This window comes from Sciurus carolinensis, chromosome 2 (genome assembly GCF_902686445.1).
Source record: "Sciurus carolinensis chromosome 2, mSciCar1.2, whole genome shotgun sequence".
NCBI lineage: Eukaryota > Metazoa > Chordata > Mammalia > Rodentia > Sciuridae > Sciurus > Sciurus carolinensis.
The window spans coordinates 52,526,671-52,551,487 of NC_062214.1; the positions used below are offsets into that span (position 1 = coordinate 52,526,671).

Genomic DNA, 24,817 nt, shown 5'->3' on the forward strand with positions numbered 1-24,817 from the left:
TGATCTACCCAAACTGAATCAGGAGGACATATGTAATTTAAACAGATCAATTTCAAGTAATGAAATAGAAGAAGTCATCAAAAGCCTACCAAGCAAGAAAAGTCCAGGACCCAATGGATTCTTAGCCGAGTTCTGTAAGACCTTCAAAATAGAACTAACACCAATACTCCTTAAATTATTCCATGAAATGGAAAAGGAGGGAACTCTTCCAAACTCATTCTATGAGGCTAGTATCACCTTGACACCAAAACCAGACAAAGACACGTCAAGGAAAGAACACTTCAGACCAATATCCCTGATGAGCATAGATGCAAAAATTCTCAATAAAATTCTGGCAAACTGCATACAAAAACATATTTAAATGGTAGTGTGCTACAATCAAGTGGAGTTCATCCCAGGGACATAAGTTTGGTTCAATATACAAAAAGCAATAAAGGTAATTCATTGCCTCAATAGACTTAAAGATAAGAATCATATGATCATCTTAATAGATGTAGAAAAAGCATTTGACAAAATACAGTACCCCTTCATGTTCAAAAACACTACCAAAATCAGGGATGGTGGGAACATACATCAACATTGTAAAAGATATCTACACTAAGCCCAAGGACAACATCATTCTAAATGGAGGAAAATTGAAAAGCATTCCCTCTGAAATATGGAACAAGACAGAGATGGCTTCTATTCAGCATAGTCCTGAACACCCTAACCAGAGCAATTAGATGAAAGAAATTAAGGAGATACAAATAGGAAAAGAAGAACTCAAACTATCACTATTTGCCAACAACATGATTCTATATTTAGAAGATTCAAAAAATTCCACCAGAAAACTTCTGGATCTAATAAATGAATTCAGCAAAGTAGCAGGATATAAAATCAATACCCATAAATGAAATGCATTTCTATACATCAGTGAAGAATCCTCTGAAAGAGAAATTAGGAAAACTACCCCATTCACAATAGCCTAAAAAAAACTTGGGAATCAATCTAACAAAAGAGATGAAAGACCTCTACAATGAAAACTACAGAACACTAAAGAGAGAAATTGAAGAAGACCTTAGAAGATGGAAAGACTTCCCATGCTACTGGATAGGCAGAATTAATATTGTCAAAATGGCCATACTACCAAAAGTGTTGTACAGATTTAATGCAATTCTTATTAAAATCCCAATGTCATTCTTCATATAAATAGAAAAAGCAATCATGAAATTCATATGGAAAATAAGAGACCCAGAATAGCCAAAGTAATCCTTAACTAGATGAAGCCGGAGGCTTCACAATAAAAGATCTTAAGCTATACTACCGAGCCATGGTAAGAAAAACGTCATGGTATTGGGACCAAAACAGATACATAGAGCAATGGTATGGAATAGAAGACACAGAAAAACCCACATAAGTACAGTTATCTCATACTAGACAAAGGCAGCAAAAACATACTTTGGAGAAAAGATAGCCTCTTCAACAAATGGTGCTAGGAAAACTGGAAATCCATATTTAACAAAATGAAATTAAACCCCCATCTTTCATCCTGCAAAAAACCTCAACTCAAAAGTGGATCAAGAACCTAAGAATTAGACCATAGACCTTGTGCCTAAATCTAGGCCCAACAAAAGTAGGCCCAAATCTTCATGTCAGCTTAGGACTGGACTTCCTTAACAAAACTCCTAAAACTCAAGAAATAAAATCAATTACTCCATGTACAAACAGAGAAACAACATGTATCCCATTTGTTTACTATAAAAAGAATGAATAAAATAAAGGTATAAAAATACAAAAAAAAGAAATAAAATCAAGAATCAATAAATAGGATGGTTTCAAACTAAAAAACTTCTCCTCAGCAAAGGAAATGATAATGTGAAGAGAGAGCCTACGGAATGGGAGAAAATCTTTACCACATGCACATCAGATAGAGCACTAATCTTCAGGATATATAAAGAACTCAAAAAACTTAACACCAAAAAACCCAAAAAAACAAATAACCCAAATAACCCAATCAATAAATGGACTAAGGGGGGCTGGGTTTGTGGCTCAGTAGTAGAGCACTTGTCTAGCATGTGTGAAGCACTGGGTTCAATCTTCAGCACCACATAAAAATAAATAAATTTTTAAAAAAGGTATTGTGTCCATCTACAACTAAAAAAAATATTTAAAAAGTAAATAAATAAATGGGTTAAGGAAGTGAACAGACACTTCACAGAAGAAGATGTACAATTGATCAACAAATACATGAAAAATGTTCAACATCTCTAGCAGTTAGAGAAATGCAAATCAAAACTACTCTGATTGAGATGAAATCTCACTCAGAATAGCAATTATCAAGAATACAAGCAACAATAACTGTGGGCAAGGTTGTGGGGAAAAAAGGTACACTGATACATTGCTGGTGGGACTGTAAATTGACACAACCACTCTGGAAAGCAGTATGGAGATTCCTTAGAAAACTTGGAATGGAACCACCATTTGACCTAGCTATCCCACTCCTAGGTTTATACCCAAAGGACTTAAAATCAACATACTACAGTGATGCAGCCACATCAATGTTTATAGCTGTTCAATTCACATTAGCGAAACTATGGAACCAACCTAGATGCCCTTCAATAGATGAATGGGTAAAGAAAATGTGATATATGTGTGTGTGTGTGTGTGTGTGTGTGTGTGTGTGTATATGTGTGTGTGTGTGTGTGTGTGTATACACAATGTAATACTACTCAGCCTTAAAGAAAAATGAAATTATGGCATTTGCAGGTAAATGGATGGAGTTGGAGAATATCATGCTAAGCAAAAAAGTCAATCCTCCAAAACCAAAGGCCAAAAATTTTCTCTGATGTGGATACCAATCCATAATGGAGCAGGGGAAAGAATAGAGGAACTTTGGATTGGGCAAAGGGGAGTGAGTTGAGGGGAGAGAGTGTGGGGGTGGGAAGGATGGTGAAATGAGATGGACATTATTATCCTATATACATGTATGATTGCACGAAGGGTGTGACTCTTCATTGTGTACACCTAGAGAAATGAGAATTTGTGCTTCATTTGTGTATAATGGGTTTAAATGCATTCTGTTGTCATGTATAACTAATTAGAACAAAAATTAAAAACATCATACACCAGGATCAAATGAGATTTACGTGATTCCAACATATACAAATCAATAAATGTGATCCACCATATGCTGCTGCAGTTGCTTAGGCCAGAGGATCCAGCCCATCAGCCTTCATATAACACAATCTATATCCCTCTGCTTCCTCTTCTCCTGGAGTTGCCTGAGCCGGTCCTGCCACCCAGAACCACAAGACTGTTGCTGCTATGGTTGCATCATCCTGAAGACCCAGGGCAGCTACCTTGGAAGTCTATATGTTGACCTGCCACCCTTCTCAGTCTCCTTTCCCTGAAAGTCACTTGCACTGATCCTGCCACAGCCTGCCCAGTCCAGAGTCCCACCCTAGTGGTATTTTCATTTTTCAGGTGCTTAAGCCACCACCCCTGCTTCCCAGAGTCACCCAGCTCCTGCCTCTGCAGGTGTTTTGACCCAGGGATATAGCACAACTACTACACATATGCTTACAAACAGCCCCAAGGATCCTACTGCCACCTGCACCCAAGGCTAACACCTGAAGTTGAGCTACAGCATTGCTGTCAGCCCTGGCTCTACAGTTGTATATGCATGCACATCTCTAGTTCAGTTCTCATCTACCTACACACATGCAAACAGCCTAACTCCATGCCATTCACATTTTCTGATTTCAAACTAAGTTACATACACAAAAATCAACTGAAAATGGATTAAAGACTTAAATATAAGACCTGAAACAATAAAAATCCTAAAAAGAAAAATAAACACAGGGAAAAGTTCTTTGACATTGATATTAGCAGTAATTTTGGATATGACATCAAAAGCACACACAATATAAGCAATAATTAACAAGCATGATTACATCAAACTAAAATTTTTCTACATAGCAAAGGAAATGAACAAAATGAAAAGCAATCTGTGGATTTGGAGAAAATATTTGCAACCATATATCTTCTAAGGGGTTAATAACTAAAATATCTAAGGAACTCACATAACTCAATAGCAAAAAAAAAAATCTGATTTTAAAATGTGCAAAGAGGTTCTCAACATCACTAATCATCAGCAAAATAAAAACCACATTGGGATTCAGTAGTGTTCCCTTATCTGTGGTTTTGCTTTCCATAGTTTCGGTAACCCATGTGACCTATACTCTGAAAATATTATGTGGAAAATTCCAAAAATATAAGTTTTAAATCACACATCATGCTGAGTAACAGGATGAAATCTTGTGCTGTCTTGCTCCATCAAACCCAGGATATTTAATCATCCCTTTTTTCAATGTATCCATGCTGTATACACTACCTGCCCATTAGTCACTTAGTAGCCATCTCAGTGGTCAGATCTCCTGTTGCAGTGTTGCAGTGCTTATTTTACTTAAAAGGGTCTCAAAGTGTAAGAGTAGTGATGCTGACTATTCAGATATGCCAAAGAGAAGGTGTAAAAGTGCTTCCTTACATGAAAAGTGAAAGTTCTCAACTTAATAAGCACAGGAGAAAAAAAATTGTGTGCTGAGGTTGCTAAGATCTGTGGGAGAAACAAATCTGTGACATTGTGAAGGAAAAAAGAAAGTTGTGCTAGTTTGTCACATCTCAAACTGCAAAAGTTAGGGTCACAGTTTGTGATAAGTGCATCTTATTTAAGATGGAGATGGCATGAAATGCATACACACACACACACACACACACACACACACACACACACACAGAGGAATATAGGATTGAGTATTGTCTGTGGTTTAGGCAACTATTAAGTATCTAAGAATGCATCCCCTGCAGATAAGAGGGAACTACTCTATCACCTTCTACCCCTTAGGGATGATTATTATCAAAAAAGACAAGAGATAACAAGTGTTGGTGAGGATTTGGAGAAAAGGAAACCCTTGGACACTCTTGGTAGGAAAGTAAATTGGCATAGACATTATAGAAAACACTGGAAATGTAAGTGATATAAAAAATACAGTCTTCAGGAATACAGATACTATAATGAGAATTTTAATTAGTATACCAAATTTAAATATATCTAGGTTCACTAAGTCCTTTGGGTCAAAAAATGTAAAAAAAAAAAAAAAACTAATAAATAAATCATAAGGAAATAACTAACTTAATAAACATAGATGTTTATTTCAGGTTTGTCTATAATGTAGGAAAACTGGAACTGAATAATAGTAAGAGATTAACTGTAGAAGTTATACAGCCTTACAATAAATTATCACATTCCAATTAACCTTAACACTTAGGTTCTACAATTATTAATATGGAAAGCTGAGATCATGATATGTACTCCCATTTATGAATGCTTGGGCAAAACTGGAAGAACATACTAAGAATGTTGACAAATGTAATGATTTGAGGTTATGGAATAAAAGGCAAATTTCACCTTCTTATAACTTGATATACCTTCTGAAATTTTTCTGCAATATATCTGTATTACATTTACAATTAGAAAAATAAAGCCATTTGAACTTCTGAAATTGCTTTGACATCTAGAAAATCCTGGATATATTTTACAATGAAAAATAAAATTTGCATGAGTCCCTCAAAGATGAAAAAAGAAGACTTGAAGGGAGTCATACAGTGAACTTCCAATATAAATCTGTGAAAATCTTAAGGCCCGAGTCCACCATGCAATTTTCTGTCTAACAACTGGTCAGAAGAAGAGTGGTGTAAATCCAGTGCCAGGAGCTAGGCTAAGGGTACTACCTGCTGGATCCTCCCCGTCAATGTCTCCTGGAGATGGAACCCTCCTTGCTAGCTGAGACTGAGAACCAGGGAAAGACACACAACTACAAGCACTTCCAGCTCATTGCCAGTCCATGATCATTGCCTTTCCTCTTCAGCAGATACCTGTCAACTGATGCAAGTCCCATTTTAATTGCTTTAAAGTGATCTGATGTAAATTGCTGACTTGTTATTCTTAGTGCTTAATCGATAGCTCTCAGTTAACTTCAGCTAGTGTTTACTTCCCAAACAGGTTATCAAAGTATATTATGGCCATGCAGAATGGTCCTAATTTCTCATTCCCTTTGGTAATTTCTAACTTGGCAGGTGAAGAATAAAAGCTGATGTTTTTTTTAAAAATGGGCTACTTGTGAATATATGTGGACAAACACATACGATGAGAGGTAGGAGAGAGGTAGGACATGGGATAAAGATCATGAGTACAGGAGAGAGACTGCTGGGGTTAAAACTTAGCTCTGCCATGTAATTGTGTGACTGTGGACAAGTTACATAGCTTTTCAGCATCTCAGTTCCTTATCTGAAAAAAATGGGCATCAGGTCTACCTCAGAGGGTGGTTTATGAGGTCGAAATGGATTTGCTTATGTGAAATGCTTGGAAGAGCATCTGGCACAGTTAGCACTCAATAAGTGATAAATCATAGACACTGAATGTACAACTGTTTTGTATAAGGTGTGTGTGTGTGTGCGTGTGTGTGTGTGTGTGTGTTTGTAGCTGGCTGGTAGAAAAGCTTGCTGTCATGAATTAGTGATGTACCATGAACTCAGATTGAGAAACCTGGCTTAGGTGACTGATCTGGCTTCTTGGCATTTGTTTCAAATGTTGATGAACAGTGGTACACTTCCAAGTGACCTGGATGCACACTTAAGTGTGTTGTGAGGTATGTCAATCTGAGTTCATACTCTGTCTCAGCCACTACTTGGTTGTTTGATCCTGGGCAAGTTATTTATTGAATTACCTTCTCTGCAAAAGGGGAATATACCTGACCCTCCCTGTCACAGGGATGTTGTGGACTAGGTCAGAGCACATGACAAGTGCATACCCTGGCAAGGCCAGGGGCTGTTCACTGAACCTAAGTAGTCACATAATTGAACACTCAACCCAACACCTGGCCATGCAACCTCCTGAGGACGTGCTTAGAAAACCTACCCAATATTTGGCAAAGCTTAACCAACAAAGCTCGAGTTGGGCTTTTTTATAAATACACTTTGAGGAAAGTAGAAGAGGTTTCCATCCCCCAACTGGAAGGAGGGGGCACCATGTTTGAGTCAGTGGAAAGTGATGACCCACTCTTAACCCTACTGATGTTGGTCAGGAGCAATCACCTAAGCAGCCACACTGTGACCCATAGTCAGAAGAATTTTGCAGCTGGAATAGTGTGCTTAGTATGCTTAATTCAACATTAAAAATAACAGGCCTTTTGCCAACACAGTGTGTCATGTTTATTGGGAGATTCACAGGTAAGCTTAAAACATGAAGAAGGGAAAAAGACCAGATGCCATCAGTAATGTCAAGAAACAAAATATTTAGCAGTTCTTAGTTTCAAATGTTGCATTCCACTGCAGCTGAGGAATATATAGGCAACTTGCTGACATATCTGCAATGGGTGCAATTTATTTTTTCAGCAACAGGAAGCACATACATTTAACCAATGACTTTTTAGGACTGTAAGCAAAGAAGAAAACTATTTTCATGTAGCTCAGTCAAGAAAATCATTTATACAGATTAAATTGATACAAAATACATTATAAAGAGAACACACATACAAAAGTTGGTCAGAGAGCAAGGATGTCACAGAACACCACACTGCAAGAACATTGGTGTGAAATCATTTCAGTTGTGAAAGTAGGTCCAGAGTTTGAGTAACACATTTACTGAGGTAAAGGCACAATGACTTCGACATAATTAATGGGGAAGAATCCGGACTCCCCACGTATCATTCCTTCATACCAATTTTCATCTATTTGATTGGTTAAAGTAATGACGTCCCCTTCTTTAAATCCTAATTCTCCTTGGTTTTCTGGCTCAAAGTCATAGAGACCACGACAGCAGGGCTGATCCATGGGAACGTTAGAACCTGTCCACATGACATGGAGAAAAAAAAAATACAGGTTAACATGATCAGTCATCCATGGGAAACTGGAAATGTGGACATGTCTGGAGAGCACAATGGACCCTGGCTTCCTTCCCAGCTGCTCACAGGTGCTGCAGCATGGTCTCTGCCTTGTTCTCCAGCTGCCTGAGCACACCTCCTAGCCCTAGTGTCTGTCTACTTAGACCTCCCAGATAGAGGACACATGCCAAGCCCATCTCCTCAGGGCTGCCCCTCAGCTTGGGCTGGAGCCTAAGGGAGGGGCAGGAGAATGACAAGTCCAACTACACTCCACAGGAAGCTTACAGCCTCTTTGTGGAGACTGGATGGTACATGGAAGCAGTTACAGGACAAAGTTGAGAAAGTTGAAGAGCAGAACAGAGATGCCTAGGTGGTCAGAGATATCTTCCTAGAGTTGGTGGGCAGGAGCCAGGACAGAAATAGGCAGAATATTCATAGGCCAGCCTAACATCTTGAGGTTATCATACAAAGCCTGGAGTTCTTAGAAGAACATTTTAAAACAATTTTTTTTCTAAAAGGAAAACAAGGTAATCGTTAAAGAAAGAACTATAACACACTAACCCAGAGAGAACCAATGTTAAGCTTTCAGATTTCAGGTGTTTTCATGAATGTATTTACATATACATTAACATATAGTTATTTTCATTCAAGAATGTTGTTGTGGCTGGGGTTGTGGCTCAGTGGTGGAGTACTTGCCTACCACATGTGAGGCATTGGATTTGATCCTCAACACCACATACAAATAAATAAATAAAAAAAGGTATTGTGTCCATCACAACTAAAAAAAAAAAAAAAAAAAAATAGAAAAAAAAGGAATCTTCTTGTACACAGTATTGTAAGGGTATTTCCAGGTTACTTTTAGTTACTGACCAACTGTCAACTTTATTAATGTAACTCAACTTCTTTAATCTATTGTTGTATATTTAAGATTCTCTCATTCTCTTTTGGCTTTCATAGTTAACTCTTTGAAAAACAGTATATATTTGTATGTAATATATATATATACAAGCATATTTTTTCCTGAGGATAAATTCCTAGACAGGAATTTGATGATCACAGAACATACATTTTCTAAGATATTTGATGTTTACTGTCAATTTATTATGCTATCATTACTTTTTTAAAAATTTTAGAAGCCCCTTTAGACTACAAACATTGATCCTGTATCTGTCTTGTTTGCTACAAACATTATTCTCAGTTTATTAATTATTTTTTTCATTTCATTTCTGCAGTTTGTGCTGTTGATGGGGCAAGAAATAGAATTTCTACTGTTTTGACAGGCATCCAGAAATCTGAAACAGTGTAAGCATAAACTTTAGCATCAATGTATCAAGTTTTTCCCACAAAAATCTCATTTCAAGTTTGACTGTATCAAACATTTTTTGAGTATTAATTTTAAGAGATTTTTAAAATGTCTGACCACTTGGAAAAAACCCACACTGGTTCATATACTACTTGGCTTTTGATTCTAGGACTAAATTAAACCTGTCACTATTTTAAGATTTTTGTATCTATATTTAAAAATGAAATGATTTTGTTTTGTATTCTGATCAGACTTTGGTTCCATAGTAATGTTAGCTTTATTTTTTAAAAATTAGTTATTTCTTCTTTTTTCCATTTTCTAAAATATTTACATTTTGAAGATTAGAAAAAAAAAATTGCCTCAAACTACATATGTCTATGGGATCCTGAACGAAGCCTTCTAAGTTGGTTTAGGGTAATGACTTAGTTTGTTAGGGGAGGAGATGCTATCACCCCATACAAGTTCTCTAGCCTCCAAAAGACCTCAGAAAATGCCACTGATCCCTGCAAAGGAGTGGAAGGTGAGCAACAGGCAGGAGCTGAGGGCCTCTGGTCAAGGGAGATGATGCCTCACCTGGAGGAGGCTTATGGCATGGACCACAAGTGAGGCCAAAGTGAGACATGTTTGTGTCTGAAGATAGGGCCATCTCAGAGAAGTTCACACCTGTCTATGTGGGAACCATCATATAGATGGACCCAAGTCAACCAAGAGGAAGTCACTCCCCAAGCCAGCCTGGCTATGTGAAAGCATCCCTAGGTCCCAACGTAGGCAGAGAGAGATCTGGAAAGGAAGAGGAGGGTGACAGCCCAGAGCAAGACCACTGCAGTTCCAGTGTTCATCCTTCAAGAAGGTTTAATCCTTTCCCAGGATTAAACTATCAGGTATATTTTATCTTACTTCAGTTCTCCTATTTTATGTTTTCCATTTTTATTTACTTTTTTTCTATTATTATGAAACCCTTTTTCTACCTTAGACTTCAAGCAAGAGTTGAAACAAGATCTGCAAGAGATTATGGGCCTTCCTCACCAGTTCAAGTAGAGAGAGAGGGGAGAGAGAGAGAGAGAGAGAGAGAGAGAGAGAGAGAGAGAGAGAGAAGGAAGGAGAAGAAAGAGGAGAGAAAGAAATTAGGATATTTTTGTGGTTGGACAAATAAGAAATCTGTCATGGGGAGGGATGGGGACAGCAGCACTGTGGGGAGAGGAAGGGAAGGATCCAGAGATGGTCCAGGAAGGGGAATTTTCCTTCTGTGACAAGGCTTTGATATTGGTTTCAGTGGCATGAAATTCACTGAGTAGTGCCCATTTTGCCCATTTCTGTGACTGACAGGGAAGTCCTCAGTTCCACCAACTTCCTACAACCTTCTTAACACTCTGCCCATGTCCACTTGGGAGGGAGTACATAAGCTGAGATTCACCCAAGGGGCTCTAATTGGTGGAGTTCCCCAGGGGATATCTAGGAGGCTCCCTACTGCCTTCCAAAGGCAATGGTTCTCAACTTGAGTAGCACATTAAACAAGCCCCTGCAGGGGTGAACCCCACAACAACTAAATCAGAGTCTCTGGCAATGGGACTGGAATAGCAGTATGTTTTCACACTTTCCAGATCTTTCCACTGTCCCTAGGAGATTGAGGATCACTAGTGTAATGGCTCTCCCCTTCCTCCACGTTCTTTTACCAGAGCTTGGAAATGTTGAGGAACTTCAACTGGAGGGGAAAGAAAAGGTGGCAGAGCCGGGGGGAGGAGGTCTTCTTCCTCTCCAGGATGCTGCTCCCTCCCATAAGGCAATCTAGGCAGAGCAGCCTCTTAATTTCTAGGACCTCCTTGAAGTTTCTAGCATTTGGATTGCTCCTTCCATGAGAGACCTCATCCCAGCCTAAGTCTGTGTATTCCTTCTGTCGTGACGATGAGAGTTTGGGTGTAGGAGGATTTAAATACTGGGTTTTAGTTCATTATTTTGAATTCAAACAGAGTAACAGTCAACAATGTCAAAGCATCAGGGAATTGAGGGTTTCCAATATAGAATTTTTCATCTGTGTTTGGTCACACAGTATTTACCTGGGTGGGTGGAGGTGGGACATTGAAAACCCTTGGCAACTTGAGCCCTGAGTAAAGTCAGTTTTATTAATGTACAACTATTTTAATGTGGCATATAAAAATGGCTAGTACTTTTTTAGCATTTCTTCCACTACCAGCTTTTAACAGAGAAATCAGGTGCCAAACCACATGGTAGTCTTAAGAAGCTTTTCCTTGAACACAGAATGTTAATGCTAGAAGGGAATTTGGCAGTCTTCCATGAACCCACCCTTTATTTTTTTAAATTTTGGGGTGCACTGGGGATTCAACCCAGGGGTGATCTACCACTAAGCTATATCCCCAGTCCTTTTTTTTTTTTTTTTTTTGAGAAAGGTCTCCCTATGTTGCTGAGGATGACTTTGACTTGTAATCCTCCTGTCTCAACCTCCTGAGTAGTTGGGGTTACAGGTGTGTGCCACCATGCCTGTCTCTCCTTTTTTTCAAAAAGTCACAATGGCCTGACCCTCAGACTAATGGCTAAGCTTGAATGAGATACCATGGTCCAGACCCCAGAGTGCCACCTCCTGCATAATCCATGACACTACCAAGGGCTGCCAAGACATTTGTGGGCTGTCACAATGACTAGGAGGCTAACTCTAACTTTCTTCCTATTACTCTATAAGCCACCTGCAATGACCAAAATACATACTAAATACAGGCAAGCAGTTGTTCAAGCTGGCCACCTAGGTGTGCATACATGTGCACCCATCTGCATGCTCCAAGTACTCACTGAACATATCAGGGAAAAGACACATTCCTCACATCATTCCAGGCAAGGGACCACTGCCAACCCGCCCACTTAGATACTCTGAGAGCAAAAGCAAGACTGGCACTCAGATCACACTCCATCAGCAAATAAGCCCAAGATACAACATCTCTCTGGAGACCACCAAGTGGAAGAACCCTGTCCAAAAATTCCCTACTTCAAGTAACATGTACTACACACACCTCTGCATGGCCCTAACCCTAACATAACTCCTAACAGCACAGGCACTGGATAAATTCATACCAGCCCAGAGCTCAGACTGGCTGACCCCAAATTACACACACTGCAGGACAATATTCTGAAACACCATCCAATGCATTTTTTATTCTGGGTCATTTTTGTTGTCTGAGTTCCTTAACCCAATAAACTGTGGTCTCCCTTGAGTGGAGGGCAGAACCAACCTGGACATGAACAAAGCAGTAATGTTTGGGTTTTAAGTTTCAAAATAAAGCCACTGCAGTTGCAAAATGTTGCAAAATCCAAGGTTGGAGCAGGTAAATTTTTATGAGATTTGAGAGAGAGAGGTTTGGGTTCTAAGAACCAAAGTTTGGAGATCTCAGAGCCTAGAGATTGTTTTACAAGCCATGGAGAGGGAAGGGTCGTTTCCTGACATTCAGAGAAGAGATATAAGTTCCTCCTGGAGAGGAAAGGGCCTGGAGAAAGAAGGTGGGTTAGATAGTTGAAATCCCTCTGGATTTCACCCCAACCAGGTGGCCTTAAGCCCCACTCTCCAGTGGACTCTGGGAGAACACAGGCTCCCCAAATGCTCCGGAACAAAAAGAGGATCTGGTGCCCAGCAGAAATGTTGGGGTGGTGTAATTAATCAGAGAGGGGCTTGAGGGAGCCACGTCCTTCACTCCCCATGAACAAATCCCCTCAAGTGCTAGCAGGAGGTGAGGAAAGACAGAGGAGCTGGGTAGGCCAGAGGCCACCTGTGGGTAGGTACACAGGCTCAGGATGCAGACTTTTGGCAACCCAGCCCAAGACCCAGGCCTCCTGGGACAAGTCACCTCAGCTATAGACACAAACGTCCTTGCCAACCACCATGGCACTTCATAAACTCCCCCACTTACCCAAATATCACCTTGGGGTTGATCGGGAGTTTCAGATCTGAATTGATTGGGTTTAAGACCTGAATCAACTGAATGATAAATACATCATCTATGCTTTCTATTGGAAGAGACTGAATTACCTTGAAAGGCAAGATTATATTTTTTTACAATATTAGAAGAAATGGAAAAAATATTTTTATTTTTTGGCCAACAGTGGAAATGGAAAAAAGATTAAGTTGTTTCCAACACCATTGGTCTAAAGGAATAAGCAGGTTCAGCTTAGTTGAGAGTTTCTGCCCACCTGAATGACAGAGGCTGAATCCCTTGATATGAAAGATGAATCCAGACAACCATGGAAGGAACCCAAGTCCAGGCAGAAGCAGCTCCTCAGTGAGCTCTTTCAAACTGTATTAGACACAAGCATTGCAAGGTGCCTAAGTACCTGGTTTCCCACCACCAAAACCAGCATCTTGCCTGAAAACTTCCTGTAAAAAAATCAGCCCTACCCCGCCATCCCATCTTTATTGACAACCTACTCCCTCTATGCACCCCACTCCACACAAGTCCTGTGGCTGCTCCTCATCCATCTCTACCTTTCTGCTCTCTCACCTGTGGGACTTGGCTCCTAAAACCACTAGAAAGTGTATATGAGCCCTTGCTGGCTCATGTGGATCTCCCTGCTGTAAAATCAGCCCATGAGGCCCACAGCCCTATGCTGTCCAGCGAGGAGGTGCAGCCCACTCCTGCCCTCCCGAGGAGCCCATGTTTATTTTCTCTTACTCCTGAAAACTGGCTGTAATGAAACATGAGAGCAGAGGTGGGAAAAACACAGTCTTCCTTGTTAAAGTACTGAAACAAAGATTATTTTAACAGAGAAAAGAGAGTGACCCTGAAAAATATTTATTATTCAAGCTCTGACCCACACCATTAGCAGAGAGAAAGAGAGAGAGACCCTATCACAAGGGTTTTAAGACGACTAGACAATAAATACTTTATCAGCAACACAATAGAAAGGGAAACCATGTTCTGAAAATAAATTTCACTTCCCTCACTGCAATACTGTGGTCCAGTTTCTAAGAAGATGGGGTCCCCTCCTTATTTTAACTGCAGGAAAATTCTTTGCAGTGCCCTCACCCCAACTTCACCCTTTTTTGCCTGAGTCCTTACTACAAAGAGTTACTTACATATGTAAGTACTGAGCACATTTTATTTAGGTGGTGGTCATCCTGTACCACATTCCTCAGTCCCACTCAGCTATAGGGATGAAGTCATACCTCTCAGGTTCAGCATTTACCATGTGCAGGGGTAATGTTCTAGTACCTCAGAGATATTAATGGATTTAATTCCCAGAGAAATCCCATGTTTAGGTAACATTATATTCCCCAATTTAAGGGATGGAGAAACAGGTTCAACATGATTAAGCAGCAGTGCTGGGATCCAACCTGTCAGGTCCAAAGTCTGCATCTTGATCACTATGCCATATGCCCTTTCTGATAATTGTCAGTGGGTAATGTTTCCCCTCTCCATTTCTCACCCAAAGTAGTGGTCCATCAGCTGGTCTTGGAATGAATCTTTGGGTTCTCAGCTGGGCACTACTCAGGGAAGGCTCAGAGCACTCTCCATCTAAATCCTGCCCTGATCCTCTCTGGGCTTCAGCCCAGGACCCACCTAGTCCTGCCCCACCTTGAGGTCTATTCTTCACTTCTCCTCTGTCCTGCCTTCCTCTGCCTGAGCTCCTGCTTCAAAGTGAGCAGTTCAAGAATTCAATTTAAAACAGTGTCTGTTCCAGTGGTGGATTAGACACCAGGGTAGAGACAGCATCCAAAGGGAGTGGCATTTGTGCTGCTTGGCCTTCTCATTCATTCTCCCTCTCTTTGTCCTGTGCCAGGATCTATAAGCTGTTCTCATTTCTAAATGTGACTGAGGGAAGTGAAAGTAGGAGAGGTCAGTGGGTAAGGGGACTCCTCCTCTCCATAGCACTAAAACCCCGGTTCTTTTGTTGTACTTGAACTTGAGTTATTTTCAGACCATCAAAGGAGCCTGGGCTTTTTCTTCTCTGCTGGCCTTCATTTGGGAATCTCAGGCCTGGAAGCATTTGGTCAGAGCATCCCTACTGAAAGGTAAACATGACCCTTGCATACACACCTGGAGGGAGAAAGGGGATGGGAGGAGATGTCATCCGCACAACTGCTGTCAACATGAGTCCCTGTCGTAGTACAAGGTGCGGAATCTCCAGGAAGCTACTGACCTGAGGAGGGCTCTGTGTCTTTTAGTAACTGCCCCAGACTGCTGTGCCTTTTGAGTTTTTGTTCCTGCTTTTTATAGTTTTTCTCTTGCCTCCCTTGTAGTCGGGCTGCGACCTGTCACTTTTTCCTGCTGTCAGTGGGCCTTCCTGAAGCAGTACCTTGGGCCTTTCTAATCTGCTGGTTCCAGTCTGCTGTAGGCTGGGAAATCAGATAACCAATTATGTAGCATTATCAGCCACTGTACTGTGGGTGCTTACTTCTGTAGCAAGTACCATGCCCAGCACCTCTAACTTATATGATCTAATTTAATCCTTAGAATAATCCTGTTCCATAGGAGTCATAATCCCCATTCTTTAGATGACAAAATTGAGACCCAGAAGTATGAAGTGACAGAGCCCAAGTAACATTTGGGCTTCCTTCTGACTCCATGGTCCCCTTCATTCCTTCTGGCTGGGTGAGCTCCTTTTCCACTCACTTCTTGGTCCCAGAAGTTTAAAGATGTTTTCTTATCATTTATGCTACTCCCAGGGTCACTAAGAAGCAGCGAGAAAAGTACCTATTAATGGGTGAGTTAGCATTCCAATCAGGAATGGAATCTAACTCTCTTTCTGGAAGCTTTGGTTCCACAAGCAAGATCACCCTGACATTTGACAATACTTATGACATCAGGTTAAATGGTTCATCTCCTACCTTGTTGGGGCAAAGACCTGATTTGGCACTTTTAAGATTACTTCTGGTTCAGACTCATTCTCAAACTTATCAAGTATATACATACATTCTTTCTCTTTAGTTGATCCAGACACAACATTGCTGTGTAGTTCTGATAGATAGCACAAAAACCATTTTGTTCACCATCTCTAAAACACTACTTGGGCCCATGGGTAAAAGTGCACTGGATAGAAACTTGAGATTCCTAGGTTCTTACTCTGAATGAGGTAAAAGTGCACTGGATAGAAACTTGAGATTCCTAGGTTCTTACTCTGAATGAGGTCATCTTTTGTTCCCAATTTCTTTATCTGCAAATTTTGAGTCATAACCTAAGATGTGTAAGTTGTAAACTACTGAGAAAGACTAATAAAGTCTATAAACTGTCTTTCTAGAAATAACATCCCTGTACTTATGCACAGGAAATAGGATTGATGGAAATTACTTGTCAATGGAACTCAAGTTTAATCATTGTAGTCTATAAAAATAAGCATGTGTGATCTATTTTAAACTTAATATCAATCCTCCACAGTCCACACAGGTTATATTACTTGGGTTTAACTAGTAGAGCTTGTGCCCTTCATTGTACAAAGTCTTGACTTGTCTGCTGAGATGGTTCAGGCAGACACCTCAGAAGCTGAAGTCCAATTACTTATCAAAACTTCCTGAGAGGTGACAGATGTAGCTTTCTGGTCTCTGGCATAGGGATCAGCTTGCAGGTGGCACTTTGGTTTAGCCTGATTCACATCTTTTATAATGTGGAGTAGTTGCCAATATTGAAACATCAGGAGATTACACATAAATCTATGATTTCTGGCTTCTCTTGAAAAATCAGAAAGACTGGCTATTCTGGGCCCACATTGTTGGGCAAAGGAAAGCTGCTTAGACTATTGGTCACCCACTTTGGACAGGGCAAGTGATCCCTAGTTGGCTAGAGACTTGTGACTGGGAGATTTGGTGTTGTTACTGGCCCAGTACAATTTTCTCACACTTTTCCTATGTCTCTCATTTCCACAATCTGGAGAGTTTGTAGCCACACCCACTGGACAACTCCAGGGACTGTCATTCATGTGGATTCAAATGAGTTCCCTGGAACTGTGCTACATGGCTGTCCTATTTGTAATCCCTGGAAACATACTGACTTCTATACTATTTTTAAAAATAATTGAATATAATAATTTTGGATGATGGTATTTTAATTTTTAGTTCACAAATTAAATGCATTATTACAAAACACATATGAGATGTTAAGATATTCAGCATTTGAGATAATATATCATATAACCATTTCAGCTAAGTCATATTGAAACTTCCACAGCTAAGTAATAAGTTAGGTCTCACAGTTTTTCAAAAACTCCTTTCGCAGAGTATTTAGAAGAATTACTGGAAACCATCCTCTGCAGTGAGAAAAACCTTTCCCTTCGAATCTTCTTTCAATTTGGAAAATAAAAGTAATCTTCCTTTATTTCCCTCAACAATAGCTACTGATCAACAACTATAAACACAGCTCACACTTTAATTTTTAAAAATATGTTTTAAATATAGAAAACATTAAGTGTTTAACCTGTCCACTTCTCCAATTTTTAAGTATTCTAAGTACTCACAAAAGATAAACATTGCAGTCACAGAATTAAGAGCTAGAAACTACCCTAGAATATATTAAGTCCAATCCCTTCATTTAGGGACAAGTTCAAATCAGTCTAGAGATGTTAAAAAATTCACCCAAAGTCACACAGCTAATGAGCTCCAGAATCTGAACTACCATGTGTCACTCCTGCCTCCATGTTTATATCTCTCTTGTCCATAACCCTGTCTCTGAATTCTGAACCACTTCGCATGGTCTACAGAAGTAGATGTGGGGAAAAGGAGGGAGGGACGAGAAGTAAAGATGGGGAGAAGGAAAGAAGAGAAAAGTAAGAACTTGCTGACTGAGCAAACTCCATTTTCCCTGCTCTGTGAAATTTTAATTTCCTCTTTGGAAATGTAGGTTAAAAAAAGGTATATGTTTCTATTTGCAAAGTGCTCGTCTTCTTTAATTTTTAAACCTCACATTTCACTTCTGAATCAATGTTTATTTTCTAGTGTAATCCTAGAGATTTTGTACCAATGAGACGAATGACTTAGGCTCTAGAAATTATTTCTGAGCAGCCTTCGAAGTGTCAAGAAATTTATAAAAGTCTCTTTTATACCTAAAGAGAGTTAGAATGTCTTAATACAAGTCATTTGAGAGATTTATTTTGCCTCACTCTGACAGGCCTGTAGCACACATTTGGAATGCACATTTGTTAATGAATCTCAGTCTTTTCTACATTTTTAAAGTAGATCTCAGTTTGTAGTCTATTAACCCTTCATTGTCATTACATAAGTTGTCGGTATATAAAATGATACCTTTTTTAGGAATATTAGTGGAGAAGAAAACCCTTCATAAATAAATGAATTGACAAACAAGGAAAATATATCTTGTTCTTCAATGTTTCAATGCATAATTGAGAAAGTGACAACTTGGTGCCTGATACAAATTCCCCAGGGACAGAAAGATACTTGAGCATAGATCACAGGTCCCTATACTGTTTTCTTCAAAATCGGCAATTTTATGGAACTGCCCAGGCACACATTTCATCCAAAGGACTTTTCTTGGCCTCCTTTTCTCTTTGGGGACAGGGGTAGCATATGCTGATAAAACAGCACAGTCCATACTCACAGGCTTGGACAGGCGCTCATTTATCCTAGCCAGAGCCTGAACTTGGATTTTGTCTGCAATCCATCATTTCAAGTTGTGATTCCCCTCCTTCTCCATTTTTGGCACACTTTATTCATTCCTTTAACTACCTAGCAATGATATTATCAAAGATTCCATCTCAGTCCCACAATGCATTCTGCCTAATTGACCCATGTTCTTTCATCTCTCTCAACTTTTTTTCTCTAGAAAGAAGAAATGTTGAAGAAAATGTTCTTGGAATTCATTTCTGGCAGCGTCTTTTGAGCTTTGCTTTAAATTGTTAGTGAAATGCTTGACATTTTTCCTTTACTTTATAAACATTATGTGCAAATCATTCAGAATCCTAATGGAAAGTAATTTCCCATTAATGCAGGCTATAAAATGTTATTTTCTTTTGAAACTGCGCCTGAGAAACAAACACTACAGGACCTCTTTACACTCAAAAATTCCACCCACAAATCAACGAAGCCTGATGCTAGGTGTGTGACATGGGTACTCAGAGCTTCTGCCAAGGGAAACTCCAAAGAGGCGGCCCAGGAAAGGCACAGGCAAATGGCCAACAGAGGCATACAGAAGAGTCTGTGGCAGGGGTGAATCTAGTTTTTGAACATGGAGGCTTCTTTCAAGCCTTCTTTTGCACATCTGTGATCCCTGGCTGAACAACACCCTTCTAACAACTTAATCTGCCTAGGGACTGAACTACTGGCCAAGAAGGAAGGGACAAAGCTCAGACATGCTCTACCTGGATGAAGAAGTCAGAGAACTCACTGTCCTATCAGTGTTCTCTTCCTCCTACTTGGATACATGGTCCCTCTGCAACCATGTGCTGACCACAGATTCCCTGTGATGAGTCTTGGACATAAATCATTCATGGGGCTCTTGAACATCTTGTAACATTCTCCAGTCTTCCTTCTTAATGATATAAAATGAAATATCTATAAGAAAGCAACCATCTCTACTATTTACTGGCTCTGTGACCTTGAGAAAATGTCACTTACCCTCTCTAAACCTCCTTAATTGTCTGTAAAATGGGAATAAATAGTACTAGACATATACATAAAGTGAGCATTTGAGTGTAGTTGCTATTAACATTATATCATTATTTATTATTTTATTTTTATTATTATCACTTTCTTACAGTATCATTATGAGGATGAAATGTTAGGTACATAAAGCATCAAATAATAACATCTGGCATACTTTAGGCTCTCAAATGCTATAAGCTTATGCCTTTGAGTAAAACTTTAATTCAAATATCTTTTAATTTTTATAGAGTTCATTACTCTTTACACTGCCCAAAAGGCCAACACAAAAGAAAGCTAAGTTCTCTGGTAGCAAGTGCAAGCATGGTGTCTTGAGAACTTGACTCTAGTTCCTGGGTCCTCTCTTCAAGAATGGACCCCTTGTTTGGTGCAAGATGGAAGGTGAGAGAGCAGAGCAAGGACTGAGCCAACCCAGGTGGTGTTCTGGGTTCTGCCTACTGAAATATAATATATTGGGGTGCAGAGGCTGCCATTGGAATCATTTCCAAAGTTTTCAATTAGTCTGTTGATATCCAGCATATTTCTAAACAAAAATTTGAAGAGACTTACAATAATATCTATATATTCTGATAAAGTTTTATCAGAATAGAAGTAGAAAGGTAAAGGTAAAAAACAGGGAAAATATAATTTTTATCCAAAAAACAGAACTTTGAAGATTAAAAGTTACACTGAAACAAGAGGCAAATGCTGGGACCTGCCCAAAGAAAGTGTGATGCATGGTCACCCCCATCAAAGAAGGGACAAACATACTAGTTTGCAGTTCTTTAGATGGTGCCATGCTTGAACCCTATATCTGGTATTGAGCTTCTGAGTAGACAAGAGCAAATGGAGAGTACAATGGGGCACATATTTCTGTAAAGAAGGAAGTATACCTATTGTTCAAAACCATCAACTTCTTCCACTAGTAAATACATTTTTACCTAATATTCTTATTAAAATACAATTTGAATTGTATCTTAAGAAAATAAAAATAATGTCCATAATCCTATCTTTAGCCTAATCTATATGCAGATACATGTTTACAAAGTTGTAATCATAGATTACTTATAATTTAGTCTTTCTTTTCCACTTACTATCAACATTTTATGTTTCTAAATACTTATTAATATGTTTAAATAGATGAATATCTCATTTTATACACTACAATCTCTTAACCATTATCCTTCTATTGACAAATAAATGTTGGTCATTAGGCTGTTCTCACAACTTTTTGTTTGTTTAGACAGTTGCTATATAGATACAAAGCAGGATGCTTTGCTTAAATTATTTCTTTAGAATACACTTCCAGGAATGATACTACTGGGAGTGTGTAAACATCTGGTAGTCACTGCTGAGTTGATTTTGCAGTGAGTCAGGAGCTGGAAAACTATGGCCTATGAACTAAATAACAATTTAAAGGAACACAGCTAGGCCCATTCACTTATATATTGTCTATGAATACTTTGTGTGTTACAACAGAGTCAAGTAGTTGCAACAGCAACCAAATTGCCCAATAGAGATAATAAAGCCTAAAATATTTACTACCTGACACTCCACCAAAAAGTTTTCCCATACCTAGGTTATCCTAATGTATATTCCCACATTGTCTATGAGCTTGCACCAGGTACCACACTCCAACATAAATGAATTATGTGGTACCCTGTAGAGAATACTGAGTGACAGGATAGACATTTTCTTCCACACTAAGTCTATAGTAAATGTATGTGGTAGAGATTGCAAGCTGGCCACCAAAACCCACTCTTCCCTTCTTCCATAGTAATGTAATTGTAGGTAGGATGTGGGTCCCCAGCTTACCTCTCCCCAGCCTTTGCAGTTATATGAGTGATGTGACCAAGCCCTTGCCAGGGGATGGGAGTAGAAGTGATATGAGCCATTTCTGGCTTATTTCTTTTAGGGGATACCTCTGGCCCTAGACTTCCATTCTTCATTTCTGTCCTCTTTGAACACTGTCTTCTTGAGTCTCTCCAGAAGGGTAGCTACTAACACAGAAACTGGTACCAGAAATGGGGTGTTGCCATAGTAACATCTAAAATTAGTGGTACTGACTTAGAGGGCCAGCAGTGATAAAGAAGAAACAGATATAATAGGCATAGAAGTCAGTAACTCTTATTAAGTCATAATGAAACATTTGTCCTTGATAACCTTTGAAACCAGATTACATACCAGTATCTCTAAAGAAAAAAGATGAACAAAACCAAAATGTTACTGTCAGACTCCTTACTGTGTCTAGTGAGTTAGTGTAAGAAGGGTAAGAACTGCCCACTTTGCAAGTAAAGGAAGGGAGACCAGAATGATCTGAGGTTGGGATCAGCATAGAAACTTCTTCTGTGCCCCCAAAGAACAGAAGATCAGCAGGCTGCTATTCTGAATGATTCTCAGAGATCTTCCTAAACCAAAGAAACCCAGCTGTGCATCAAGAATTATATTAAAGTTATTGCCTCCCATTCAGTTCTGTGGTTTTGGATGCCTTCAAGGTAGCATCCATGACTGGAGTTGGGGAAGCATGGGTTTGGCAAGGAAGGAAAGAATGAAAGCAGTCTTAAGAGCTATGTCAAAGAAAGGTCCTTGAGCAGGGTGCAGTGGCACTTGCCTGTAATCCTAGTGCCTCAGGTGGCTGAAGCAGGAGGGTCGCATGTTCAAAAGTCAGCCTCAGCAACTTAGGGAGGCCTTAAACAACTCAGTGAGACCCTGTCTCAAAATAAAATATAAAAAGGGCTAGAGATGTAGTTCAGTATTGAACCCCTGAGTACCAAAAAGAAAATAATAAAAGAAAGGAAGGAAGGGAAAAAGGAAACAAAGCACCTTGAGTTCAGTTATGGGAAAAGAGACCTGCCTGACAGCAGATTGAAGCTCATTATTTTTTTTTTTTAATTTTTGGATTCACTGTACACAAATGGGGTATGACTTTTCATTTCTCTGGTTGTACACGAAGTAGAGTTGGAGAGTATCATTATGTTTTTGAAAGAATCAAACTAAGGGGAAACAAGTTTAACCCAAAAATATCTGCATCTATTGAACATTAAGGAGTTCACAAACCCAAATCCCAAAGAAGGCAACTTTCCTAAGACTACCTCAGAGGTGGACTCAGAAGATATAAAAGATTTATGAGGGGGGAAATGTAAGGACCCACAGAATGAAGGACAAGAGAGAAACTCTCCCCAAAGATAGCAGAGCCACCATCTAGTCAAGACCCTTCCTTCACTGCCAGCAAAGGGGGTCCAGCAGGAGTCAATCATCGTTAGGGACTTATTTCTGATGTGTATTTCCATTTGTCATGATCTGAATGTTTGTGTCTGACCCAGATTCATATGTTGAAATCTAATCCCCAGTGAGAAAGTATTAAGAGTTGTGGCCTTCAGAGGTGAGTAGGTCATGAGAACAGAGCCCTCATGAATAAGATTAGTGCCTATAAAAGAAGTCCAAAGGAGCTAGTTTGTCCCTGTGCAGCGTGAGGACAGAGCTAGACTGTGCCATCTGTGAGGAATGGACCTCACTAGACACTGAATCTGCCAGCACTTTGGTCTTAGATTTGCCAACCTCTAGAAAGGTAAGCAATAAATTCTGTTGCTTATAAGTTTCCCACTCTCAAGTATTTTGTTACAGTACTATGATAAGACTAAGACTAAGACATTGTTGTAACTGCGTAGTGATCACCCAGCTAAAGACTGCATTTCTCAAGCTGCTTTGCCACTAGATGTGGCTGTTTGGTTGAGCTCTTGTCACTGGAATGTTTGAGTGTGTCATTTCTGCCTTGCTAGCTTAGGACGAAATGTCTAGCCTACATATTTCTTTTTTTTTTTTCTCCCTTCTTGCTGGCTGGAGTGACAACAACTTGTAAGTCATGTGATAAGAATGCCAGAGCATATATTTGCCTGGGCTCCTGAGCAGGTTTGGGGAAGAGAATCAACCATCTTATTGGAATATTCTCCCTGGATTATTCCATGAGTAAGAAAATTTTTATGCTGTTGCATACTGCACTTGAGTTTTTCTTTTACTTTTGTTTTCCTTTTTTTTTTTTGAAACAGAAACTAGTGTCACCCTAATACAATATAAAAGAAGTCTTCAGAGAAATGTATCTGAATATCCTCTTGATGATTTTTAAAGAAATCAATTTAACTGAAATAATCTTAAATGAAACATTACATCAAAAATATAAATCAAAACTAGCACCACATGCTCTAAAGAGAGTATAACCATGAAAATAATTATAATGGAAAAGAGGCAATTTAATTCAATTAAAGTTAGGACTCTTGCCTGCAAAAGCCTTTTAACATGAGATCTATTTAATGTCTGAATTGGACATTAAAAAAACATTCCAGTACAAAACTATGGCTTTACTTCATTGTTACCAGAAAGACTGAAAGAGAACTGATAAAAGAATATTCTTATGATGTGATTCAAGGCATTTATTCTGACATCCTTTGAGCACTAAGGCCATCTTGTGTGACAACATAAAAATGCAATCAGTGCAACACATGACCTTGAATAACTTAAAGATAGTTTGTATTAACAGAGAAGATAGAGTACAAGACTGCAGGATTCTTCCATGTATGGAATCCCTATCAATTTTGAAATAAGAAAATTTTAAAGTTCCAAACCATATTGGAAAACAGAAGCAAACAATGCTGATAGATTAGAAATTGTAAGGCTTATGAGGAATTCCAAGAAGATGAGATATAGGAGATAAGATGAAGAAAATCAAGCTCAAAAGGGTCTCTGAATAGGGATGCTACAAATATGGATTCTGAGGATGCCCAAAGCTCAAAGTAAGTGGATACTGGTAGCTGGATACCTGGTTGGCTCTCTAAAAGAAGAGGAGCCAGGTAAGTCCTCCCTCTCTGGGTTTGCACAGCTTACCTGGGAGCCCAGGCAACTAACTCCAGGAAGGAGCACTGAGTATGGAAACCCAACGCAAGATGTCAGGGCAATACCATGGGTGATGGAAACACCCTGAAAATCAGAAAACAGTACACTTAATCAGCTGAGAATCAC

At 39.3% G+C, this 24,817-nt stretch overlaps 1 protein-coding gene across 4 annotated transcripts in view; it reads right to left on the reverse strand.

Annotated features, from left to right (window-relative positions):
* Positions 1 to 7,211: 7,211 nt before the first annotated feature.
* Positions 7,212 to 24,817, reverse strand: part of Sh3gl3 (SH3 domain containing GRB2 like 3, endophilin A3) — a 142,408-nt gene continuing 124,802 nt past the window's right edge. For all 4 annotated transcript variants that reach the window (XM_047542394.1, XM_047542395.1, XM_047542396.1 and 1 more), the window contains one exon: positions 7,212 to 7,883. In XM_047542394.1, coding sequence (XP_047398350.1) covers positions 7,678 to 7,883 — 206 coding nt within the window. In that variant the 3' untranslated portion in view covers positions 7,212 to 7,677. The remainder of the gene's footprint in view (positions 7,884 to 24,817) is intronic.